This window comes from Taurulus bubalis (assembly GCF_910589615.1).
Source record: "Taurulus bubalis genome assembly, chromosome: 8".
Lineage (NCBI taxonomy): Eukaryota > Metazoa > Chordata > Actinopteri > Perciformes > Cottidae > Taurulus > Taurulus bubalis.
In genome coordinates, this window is record NC_136596.1 from 9784327 (window position 1) to 9796474 (window position 12148).

A 12148-nucleotide genomic window follows, 5' to 3' on the forward strand; every position below is an offset into this window, starting at 1 on the left:
GAGTTATTGTGGTGATGACGGGTTCCCTGTGCAGCCTAGCGATCCTCCACAGATGGACACACAGCAGGACCGTTAGATACTGAGAAATTAAATACAGGAAAAGGAAACAAAATCAATGCAAGGAAGGAGAGCTGACTTTGATTCAAAGCTGCTCAGCTCAGGCTATTCCTCAACTGACTGTCAGTTCATCCCCTCTTGAATTTGTTGGAGGGGGGTTGGAAGCAGTTTGACAGAATGTAAAAGCAGTGAAGGGAAGAGAGATGCAGAGAATGAAAACAAGTGAAACGGAAAGAAAACCTGTTTGTTCAATGTTATTTACCATTTTATTCTGCGCAGAGAAAGAGGGAGAGCAGATAGGAAGGCAGCAGAAAAATTGAAGGAGGGAAGTGTACGTGAGCAATTGAGAGAGGAAGAGAGGGAGAGAGAGAGAGCAGCGTTGCAGTAGCATCCCACAGCAGACGGCTGAGGACTGCCGATGTGTGTGTGACTGCACTGCTGAAGAGGAGGAGGAGGAGGAGGCAGAGGGTGAGCACGGTCGCAGACTGCAGGGCCATAGAGGAACACAGAGCAGCAGCGGCAGCGCTAGTGTTGGCCGGCACCAGGTAGAAGTCCCAGCGCTGTCGCCCCGCACACCACCGACTTAGGATCTGGACACGGCAACGCCGCCCGGACCTCCACTACCAACGCCATGGCACAAGCCGCCAAACATCTCCGCAAGAACAAGGATTTAGAAGCCCAGCTAGAGCAGGAGCGCAAAGAAAAGGAGGAGGAGAGAGTCAAAAAGAGGAGTCGCTCACGGGATAAAAAGCGCAAGGTACTGGGACTATTCTCAGGTGGGGTAGTCAGGGGTGGGTTGATGGGGTTGGGGTGGCTGGAGAGGGGGGCAGGAAGGTTGGAAGCCCCCCCCACCCCCTTTCTTTCTCTGTCATGCTAAGCTGTGGTCAGGGGTGCCGGGGCACACATGGAAACTCAGTCTCGAGTGTGTTTCTAATGTGTGTACACACAGTCTCCCTGGCACACATGTATGTCCTGTGCATACAGACTTGGGGAAACGGTACAACACACCGCATGCGTTCCTTCTCCCCTTGACTGCTTTATACCTGCTTTATTGACTGTCCTGTCTCAGCCGTCTGATAGGGCAGTGTACTCTACCTCTCACTGTGTCTCTGTCCCTCTTCACATCTCTTTCTCGTCCTCTCTCTCTCTCTCCTCTCTTTCGTTGTTTTCACACTGCGGTATGGTGTCAGTGAGCAAAATTTCACTCCATCACTAATTATTCACGAGGACAGTGAGCGTGCCAATTTCCGCAAACAGTCTGTACTCTTTTTTTAGCTTTTCCTCTATATGTCATTTTAATTACTGCAGAGCAATACCTGCAGACTTGCATCTGACTGAGAAGTCCCAGGCAGAGCTGAAGTGACTGGCAGGACTCGTAAACAATAAATCTCTGCTCCGCCAGTCACTGCCTGCAGGGACATATCGGCAAGCTGCAGACTCAACTTTATTCCTCTGGCCTCTCGTTGGAATTCTCTCAAACTCATTCATGATAATGAGTCATCCGCAGATTGTGCTGTTGTGTATTGGTGGGGAAATTGGTCCTCAGCAACCGAGTGCGAGTCCAGCCACCCTGCGAGGCTGCACCGTGCCAGGCTGGCTGTAAACCAATCTGATGCTGATGCAGTAGAGACAGTGTTATGGACAGACACACAGTACAGCTTCCACTTTCACAGAGAGGGGAGGCAGGGCTGAAAGGCTGGTGTTGGGATTGACGTTTTTTGTTTGTTGTGCAAGAAAGAAGGGAGGGAAAGGTGATGGGACTGGAGTAGATGTCCTCTGTTTTTTTTTTGTAGAAGAGTCGGACGCAATCGTTTCATCACAGGCGCACACACATGCCACCTCTCTGTCTGTCGATGACTGACTTGAGCTACTGTACGGTTTCGCCATTATCTCCACCTCTAACCTCTCTTGATTGTCTGATCTTATCAACGTTTTGCGATAAAGACCAGGAGTGTGAAAGTCGATGCAGAGATGCTTGTGTGGCTGCGTTTTATGCATGTGTGTGAGTGCAGTATGTTCACGTCTGGCGAGATGAGATTCGAGAAGGGAAAGCCTGCTGCTCTAACAGTATAAGATTTCTGGCGGGGGTACTAATGCATCCCAACTTTGACTGAAAGTGTATGGTTTCAGAGGATCGCATATCACTTGCGTAACGATGCAGCTTAAGTCTTTCAAATAAGCTTCCTGACTCCCCCCCAGCTCCCCCTCCCAACCTCGCTTCCTTTTTTTTAACACCAGCTTACAGCCATTCCTGGTTTCTGGGGCAGATGTTAACACTGGGGGAATTCTCTCTCTTTCTCTCCAGTGCCCTCTTTGTTTCCTCTCTGATGCCTGCAGCTACGTAGTCAAATTGTACAGTCTGTAATTCAGAAGTTTCCCTATATTGCATGGTGGTTACCGAACCAGTCACACTTGGTTGTTTTCTTTCTTTGCCATTCGACCGCTGTTTTTCGGTATTTGTTCCATCAGCTGTCTTGTGTATCGACCTGCACCTCGGGAGTGTCCCTATCCTCGCGGAGCAAGCAAGGTCAACATTTTTCTCTGTGACATGTGACACGTTTTTTTATTTTTTATTCAACCACCTTATACATTTTGCTCACACATACTAACACTCACACACACAAACCAGGCTTTTTTTATGCAAACTTAATTTTCCTTCCTTACCCGAACGCTGTTCAACCATTTATCCTGCACACTTTTCATGTATAATTTCACAATTTATTGTGAGTAAGTATACGAAGAAATTACTGGTAGCTTTTTTTATTGAGCTTTACTTACGTGACCAATTATTTCAACTTATTGTGGCTGTGCTTTTTGTGTTCATTCGAATGGATGGTGGTTGATACATACACCTTTCTCAAATAGAAAGCATTTGTTGATGGTCTTTCATTAAATATCTTTTCAATAATTGCAGAATTGTTTTTCTCACCCATAAAGTAGGCTACTATGACACCCTAGAATGATGACAGTGAAAGTCATCATTCGTCTTCATGTTTTATGATCAAATGGCAGCTAGTGAGCCTTTCAGCATGTGCGGGACAGATTTTACTGTGCATTTTTTTATACCTATTCAATATCATGTGACATGGTGCCGTGACATTTCCCTTCTGATCCTCCTTGGTTCATTCTTTTTTGGTCCAGTTGGTCTTATGGCCTCTAGGGGCTGCTCGCTGGGCTTTTAGAGTCAACTTGTTTTCTCGTGATCATTTTAATTTAGCATCTTTTGATTCGCTTACCGTCTTGTGTGCTTTTTGTGTCTGATATATTTTGGTGTTTTCCATGATTATTTCCATCCTGGTGGGGAAACAAATCTGTGTCCACTGATTAATGTCCAGAGTCTTAAAGCTAACAATTCATCATCAAAGGATGAAAGTGCCATTTTAATTGGCTTCACGATGGTATTATACAGCACAGGTCAGTTACTGAGCAGTGGCTAACGCTGTCCTCAAATTACTTTTATTGATGCGTTTGCTCCTCTTGAAAAATGAGCTTTGTCAGGATGTGAACAAAGCCCTATTGTCCTGGTCGGCACCTACTTTCACCTAATTCTATATGTAGGTCTGTGTCCACATCAAAAGCGGCTTCAGTGTGAAGTGGTCTAGCTGGCCAGGATGGCCTGAAGTATGAACTCGTGCTTTGCTGTGTTTGTATTGTTTGTCTCATATTTGCATGACATACAGAAATGTATCTAGTGCAATTTTCCTTTTCGGCTGATTAAATATTTACAAGATTCAGGATTATTCCAAAGTCATAGGAAATATACACCTGGTATTTATTTTCTAAACTGACGGAAGATTTGCACTCTTAGCATATTGGCTGCTCAATTTTGGTAGTTGGTGAATAAAACCTTTTTCAATACTTGCATTATGTTTGATCACTGTTTCAATACTAATGTAGAAAGACACAAATTGTGAACACAAAATAGACATTTGTGCAAGTTACAAAACAGCGTAAGTACAATTTAAAAATGAGTAATACAGTATTATTTGACATCCAATTACAAAGTCTTAACAAAACAACACACTTGATTTGTCATGTGCGCTACAGTATGAGCCATACAATTCTTTCAGTTGGATTTATAATGACCCAGAGGGTGTTTAACAAATTAAATATTCCCATTCAGGATATACTTTATATGAGCAGTATTTTTGTATGCAATAGTATGAATTTATCTCAGATGTCATTTGCCATGTTTTAGTTTTGAGTTTCAGTGCGTTTTAATGTTTTGACATGGGATTGTGTAAATCTCTTTACATGCAAATACTACTGTTGCTCTTGTTGGGATTTGGGCTGCAACCAACAATGAATTTCATTATCAATCAATCGGCCATTTTTTAAATGACTAATGTTGTCCAAAAAGCTGTTTATTTAGTTTACATCATTGAAGACAAAAAAAAACAGTAAAAGGCTTGAACCAGTGAATTCTTGCCATTTTTATAGTATAGTATATAAAACTGCAGTTTTTTTTCTGCCAGCAAGTTTAAAAAGTGTGGCACGCTGAAGAAAGCTGCTTCTTAGGAAAAAAAGTGTAACAATGATTTGTTATAATCTAACAATTATTTTCTTTTAAAAATAATAATTCCATTTCCTACAGAGCCCAAGGTGATGTCAGGTGTTTTTTCAGGAATTTCAGTCCCCAAAAAAAGAAGCAAATTCTCACATTTAAGAAGTTGGAACCATCAAATGTGAACAATTAGACAAACACTTAATGGTATAATGAGTCTGTTTGATGTATCTCAAAGGTCATCTTTCATGTGCACTTCCCATTTCTGTTAAGTCAAGCTTGTATGTTACTTGCAAGGCAGTGAAGTGCAGAGAAAGCATCATGGCAGCCAAGGACTGACCACTTAGTGGCGCTGGTACTTAGACTCATCAATACAATAAGTCTGGTCAGATGCACTATGACTCCTTTGTTGCTTTATCAAATCTGGCACTCAGAGGTGTTGGCTGCAGCTGGCTGCGGCCCATCGGGCATCTTAATGGTAAAACTCAGCCGCATAGACTCTCAGGTTCTCTTAACAGTAGCCATGGTGCAGGACTGTGCAGCTAACATGGCAACAGTGAAAGTGCTATCTCCATCTTCATATAAAACAAAGGTGGCAGCAGTGGATCTGCATTCCAGCCTCGTCTCTGTCTGCCCTCCAAAATCGCTCACCTTCCCTGCCTGAACTGGAAGCAGAGCCTTCAGGTTAATATGCCGATGTCTGAGACCGACAGGTGTTGGTGCTGTGTTTATGGATGTGTTTTAGTGTGTGTCCAGGTTTGGTGCAGTGGATTATGGGTGCTGCAGCAGTGACTAAGCCCATCATAGGCAGCTCTAGCACCTGCCTGCCTGCCTGTGTGCTTACCTGTGCCTTTAGGTACTGAGATCAAAGTTATGACTTTTAAATGAAACATTCTTTAGGTCAAACCATTGGCAGATGGTAATCAAATTCATTATCTGCTGCTACAACATGTAAATCGTTTTTTATGGGTGTGGATATTTGTCTCTAATCTGAAACTTGGATTCAGTCAATATCTGTTTCAGGCTCATAAACAGTGGCCTTTTACTTCACCTCTTAGTAATGAAAGGGATATTGGCTGGTCCTCCCATTCAGGGCTGCAACTAATTATCATTTTATTATCAATACAAATTATGTTTATTTTTCTATTTAAAAACTATAGGAATGTTTTGAAATATTGGGTAATATGCGTCTTCCCTTCTTCGCTGTCATGAGAGGTCAATACCACTCGAGCTGCAGGCGATTTCTTGGCCCCAATAACTACCTGGAGTCACTAGCGGTTGCCTAGCAACCTCACAGTGAGTACCAGGATTGAGGAAGCCACTGCTCCCGCCAAAAAACCAGCCACTTGTCGTTTTTACACTTTGTTTTCTGTACAGATTAAACAAACAAGATATAAGTTAATCAGTGAGGTGCTGGTCGAGCCAGAAAGAGCCAGTCCTGCTGTTCCACCCTATTTCCACCCTAGAGAGAAGGAATGTGTCCAATACACTTGCATATTCATTGAGTCTTCTTGAATTAGGGGCAACATATTGGACAAAATATGATAATAATAATTACAAAAGAGAAAATGGATATATTTACTTTCAGTCCTCTGCATTGCCAGTTTCCGGTTGCTGTATAACTGCGTTTTATTGGATTTCAACACAGATATTTGGTAGGTCTGGGCAAAATGGAGAAAATCCAATATCGCAATATTATAATACCTCTAACGATATTGTAAGGTTGACCATTGTTGCTTTCACTAAACATTTCCATAAGAGGAGATTTTTGATAGATAATCATCAGTAACGTGGATAATATATTGAGTTTGTGTAAAGTAAATTAATAGAACAAGCTGGTAAGTACAGAAAATGTAATCACTTAACTTTTACGAAGACTTTAAAACCAGGAAAAGACAACACTTATGTCATATTTCGATGATATATTATCCTGATATGGCCCAGCCCTAGTCTTGGATTTAAGATTAGTATTAAATTAAGATTATGTTAAGAAGTCATTAAGACAATAATGGGTGTTTGTGTGTGTGTGGCTGCGGCTCAGGTGGCTCTGTGGAAACCCTTAGACAGATGACTCAGCAGGCCTGGCTGAAGCACTCACTCATGTTGATGGAGCCTGGGAATGAGTCTCAGTGAGTCCAGCTCCTGGCTCGACAATAAGTGCTGCTGGGGCAGGTTGGCCGGGAGCTGTAGCCTGCTCTCCTCTAATTAAAGCAGGGCCGAAAGGCACACGTGAGGACAATTCGCCCACCCCCACCTCTCCTCCCTTTACCAGGGCGGTAGCAGGTATTTATGTATGAATAGCTAGACGGAGTGAATCCAAAGTAGATACCACATCCAATCAGTTTTGTTTGATTAGAGAGATGAGAGGACTACCCTGCTCCAAAGTCCCTTCCCAATCTTTTTTTAAATACAAAAAATGAGGAAGTAAACAAGAGCAAAATAACATCAAGCATCCAGCAGGCACTCCCTCTCTGCCAGATTGGGCTTCCCCAAAACGCCTGCTTGATTTTTTCTTTTTAAACCTGAAGTCACAAGCATCAGCATTCACTTTTTTTGTCTTTTTGTCTCTGTAATTAAAAAACTAAAAAGCCTGCAATATACGAGAGCATTTATTGATGTGTTTCCCAGCTGATCATTGTAAATGAACTGAACTGACGTGTGTATATATAGGACTGCAATGCTTTCATCAAAGCACTAGTCTCCCAACAACAGGTTTGAAAATATTACCAATGACAGTGTTCATCCTCCCACTGCACAGTCAAATCTATTCATTTGTGAGACAGCACGTGAAATAAAGTGTCATATTATAAGTGCCTTTCTTAGATTTCTCCCTGTGCCTCCCTCCCTTCCTCCCTCCCTTCATTCTCCTTTCTATCCCTCTCCTTGGCCTATTGCGCTAATCTGTCTTGTTGTTATTCTAATATCGCAGCTGTTACGTAACTCTCTGAAACCAGAATTTAGAGATCAGGGTTATTGAAATAAATCCTTACCAAAATAAAAGGAGAGACAGAGTGAGAGAGGGAGAAAGAAAATAAATTATGCTAAATTATCTTAGAGGAATTTGATCGGTCATTGCTGGACAGGTTGTTGTAAAAAAGAAAAGAAAAGGAAAGCTTTTGGTGTCCGTTACCCAACCTGAGCCTTTTCCCTTTAATCGCCTTCTGGATTCTGACAGAAGAAAGAGGAAAGGACAAGAGGTGGGATAGGGAGCTTACTGTAGTTTGATGTTCAGGTACTCGGAGTCCTGCCTTGATATCCTCAGCCTCTGCAGCATCTCATGGACGTATATGTGCAATAACTAGGAGCCTCTGCAATGGGCAACCTCTTCTTGTATTGATCTACTCAGTTTTGCTCTGGATAGAAATATTGTATTTGTCCTGTGTGTTGGGCTTTAATCAACTATAGCATATATCTGACAACAGTCAGTATTCTGTGCAATTTGTTGTATTTTTCTATCGTCATCCACCTTTACAGACCTTATGATTTCGTCACTGTGGTTCCTTTTATTCATGCATCAGCACACAGAATGAAGATTAGAGAATAAATAAGTAGGTTACTATAAATTATTTGTGTTTGTAGATACGTTTGCTGTTTTTGCGGCCTATTGGTCGGACCAGCACTTTGGACCAGACAATCCAAACAACTATTTGATGGATTGTCGTAAGAAAATTCTACAAGCGTCCATGTTCTCCAGAGGATGTATCCCACTGTTATTGATGATCCCGTCATCTAGCACCACCGCGAGGTTGAGATATCTTTTTGTGAATTATCTCAACAAATATTGTATGTATTGCCAAGACATTTTGCTCAGACAGTTATGTTCCTCTCAGGATGAATCGAAGACATTTGGCGACACCCTGACCCACCATCTGGTCAGAATTTAAATTAGTCGAGTTTTTTGGTTCATCACCAAATTCCTGGAAACAACTAATCTCATTCCCAACAGCCTCAGCTGCAATTGGACATGTTTAACATTATACATGGTTAGCATTCGTATGTTAGCTTTGAGAGCATGCTGATATAATTCAGCCCACTGTTGTGTGCAGCTAAAGACTCAGTCTTAACATCTTAAGTGGCACAACCCAGAGATCTATATTTTAGAAATTGTATTCTGCTAGTTTGCATGTGTTTTTGTGTTGAAAACGAGCTTCCCAGTGTCAGACTACTTGTGTGTGAAGAACCTTTTGTGCAAGTGATTGTGCGTGGGTTTTTGTTGCAAAGACGAGCGCTTAGACTGAAGGAATATGGCCCAGAGGTATAACCTAGAAGTGGAGAGTGAAAGCAAAAAGTGACATATCAGTGAAGTGTAGGTGACCAAGGGTGACTCTGCACCATTTTCCGATGTATTGAATGACGGGTGTTATTTACCTGATTGATATGATGATTCCTTTTTTTCCTGTCACCCACTGAGAAAAGGAATAATTTAATTGTAAACCCAGCAGTGCAGTAGGTCATTACAGCTGCACAGCTTCCCCGCTGTAATTCACAGTTCTCTGAGTGTGGACAATAGACAACGCCTGATTCATTTAATGCAATGGGAAGGAGAAGATCGAGTTCATGCTTGGAGTCTGAATTTCTTTACTGAAATAGACCTGCATAGGCCAAAGTGGCATCTTGAAATACAGTATATATATATATATGTGACAGCAGCTTAGTAAGGCTTTTAGGGAAGGGATTCAGGTTCAGTTTTTATGACTATAGCTGTCCTTTTGGGTAACGGATGATGACATTACGCGACCAAGACTTTTGCATTGGTTGGGGCCTTGGACTTTCACTCTCTGCTCCCTGATGACAAATCTTACTTAGTGGAGTGCAGATTTCTTTAGTCATCTAATTCTCGTGTCAAATGTCATCGTAGTGTCGTAGCATCATGGACCTGTTATTAAAAGCTTAGTCATTTGTCAACCCCTTCATCTAAATCCCCCGGTGGCAGAGGTGGTGTCACTTTGATTTGATCCTGTTCCTCATCCCACCCAGCATGCACAGTGATGCTGCGCTCTCCAGGAGGAAGCCAATGACATTTAGATACACAGAACACAACAGAGCCCTCGTTCATTCATTCATTCATTAAAGCCGGTTGAAAGTTGACAAAGTCTCCCTTTAACCTCTAAATCTAACAAATATTTTATTGAATATTTTGTTACCTTTGCCAGATATGCTGTTAGCCATTCAAATTAATGACGTACATTGTTCCTTACTCATGACAAAGTTTTGCCTGCATATTAATGGTTTGGTTCTCCCAAATCAGGATTTGAGATTAGAGATTTAATTCTTGACCTTGGAAAATAATCTCAGCGCAAGGTCCAGTCATTAGCTGTTCTGGAGCTTTTGATCATATCACACGATTTTCCTCAGCAGATGGAATTTCCTAGTTGTCATGGAAACATAGATGTTCAATTTCCATTTTCTCAGTTCCAATAGTTTCCAAAGACGGCCTTGTAAAATATTTGTCCCGTACGAAATATTTCTTTGGTAGAATGTATAGTTTCAAACAAAAGCTATTTGTGGATTGTCCAGAGTAGCAGCATTAAAGAGTATATACAATTCATAATTCCCTCTGATATCTATTGTATATTATTGTGAAAACTTTTCTGTCAAACAACTGAATTTAAGTTTAGTTTCTCACCAAAAACTACATTTTACAAGATTACAATTGAACACATCATGATAAATTCGAATTTACCTTCACTGAATACACATTTTTACTGAATAGAGCCTGAACACACCATGATGTAAATCAATAGAGCCTCCGTACTTTAGCTTCAGGGATATCAGTTTCAGGAGCACGACACTCACTAACTGGTAACTAATCACTTGATTATTAAGAAGAAAAAAAGCAGAGTAACGTGACAGTCAAGAGGCGCTTTCCTTTTACTCTGGCACTTCAATAACTCAATGAGCTTTGGTGCTGCATTCAGAAACGCTATTGAATCCCACAGGATCAGGTCTGCGTGGGCAGCTGTCTCGTCAGCTGGGATATGAGGTCAATCTGGTCATGATGCGTGTCAGTCATTCCAATGACGATTGAATGATATAAGTTAATCAATCTCTTAGACGCACTTGCTGTTAAAGCAAGCAACCCTAGCCCCTCAAGTGCTTACCTGTCCAATGTTTAACTATCTCCAATCTCCCTTCTTCACATTTTTATCTGTGTGTGTGTTCGTGTGACAGGCCACACGTTCATTGAACAAAGGCACGTGGGCTGTCTTGTGGCGCAGGATTTACTAGCTGGCAGGATGGTTGTGTCACCCAGCCTCTAATTGGCTGACCCCAGAGATTTGCAGAGCCATGTGCCCTCCCCCTCTCCCTCCCCGTTCCCTTTCCCTTTCTCCTTCCCTCCCTCCTACAGTACATTCCTCCATCCCTCCCATAATCAATTCTCCTGCTTTAATATAGACTACAACTCTCTCTCTCTCTCCCTCTCTCTCCCTCTCTCCCTCTCTCCCCCCTCTCTCTCTCTCTCTCTCTCTCTCTCTCTCTCCCTCTCTATCCCTCTCTCCCCTCTCTCTCTCTCTCTCTCTCCCTCTATCCCTCTCTCACTCTCTCCCTCTCTCTTTCTCTGCCGCAGTTACTTGCGGCACATTGCAATGCTGCAAGACCATGCTTTTGATTCTTAACACCTCCCTCTCTTCAATCTCAGCCTCTGATTTCACATTAAGCACTATGGATCTCACATTTAGAGAGAGAAACAAGATGGATTAAGTGAGCAACAGAGAGAGATGTGGAGGGGATGGAGCGCCAGTCATTTTTACTGTTACGACATTCTATCGTTTATGGTAGGCAGGAAAAGAAAAGAGTGCTGTGTTGGTGTGGAATAATCAACTTCCACCACACTCGTTTATAAATCCTTTGATGTAGTGAACAGACATTTGTTCAGATAATGTTTTAGTTGGATTTTCCTCCGCCATATTAATTCAGTTTGTTGGTTCGCAGAGGCGGGAGGGGGTTGGTCCGTGGGGACTTTAGCGGTTTTTGCTCGTGATGAAGGAGAATGTGCGTGTATGCAGCAGCTTTACAAGGTCAACCGCACCCCGCACACCATCACATGTAAGCACACATGTATATAGACTTGGCAAACGCACATCCACTGTCAGCCAGCCCTTAGTCAGCACGGTGTCAGCTGCTCTGTGAGAAAGTTGGATATCACCACCTAGTGTTTATACAGAGGACTTCCCAATCACTATATGAATGCTGACATTATCTCTTGTATTCTCTCGTTTTCTTGTCCCTCTCTTCCACCACTGCTACTACTACACATATCTCCCTCAGACAGTATGTCCTTTTAATGTAGCTTACACTTTAACAGTATATGCTCTTACGTACATCCATATTTAATCTATCTTTACCATATAGAACAGGTCACCACCGTTGAGCACATCGTCCTCTGTGCTTTTGTCTTTTCCAACCCAGTTTGATCAGAGGTACATGGAGAGACTGACAGTCAGGAAGATAATCTAGCATGTCTTTTTAGGTAAATTATTAATTTGTATTGATTGCTGGAGTTGGATCCTGATTACGCTGCATTTGGCTGCATTCACTATACTATGCCCTCATCTCTTTTTCCTCGGCTCTGTTTGTAGCCTCTTC

The 12148-nt window shown here is 42.2% G+C and overlaps 1 protein-coding gene across 4 annotated transcripts in view; it reads left to right on the forward strand.

Annotated features, from left to right (window-relative positions):
• Nucleotides 1-688: 688 nt before the first annotated feature.
• The window catches only part of ank1a (ankyrin 1, erythrocytic a), a gene marked incomplete at its 5' end in the record, with an annotated part of 76985 nt that continues 65525 nt past the window's right edge, over nucleotides 689-12148 (forward strand). For all 4 annotated transcript variants that reach the window (XM_079221961.1, XM_079221962.1, XM_079221963.1 and 1 more), the window contains one exon: nucleotides 689-814. In XM_079221961.1, the coding sequence (XP_079078087.1) occupies nucleotides 689-814 (126 nt within the window). The remainder of the gene's footprint in view (nucleotides 815-12148) is intronic.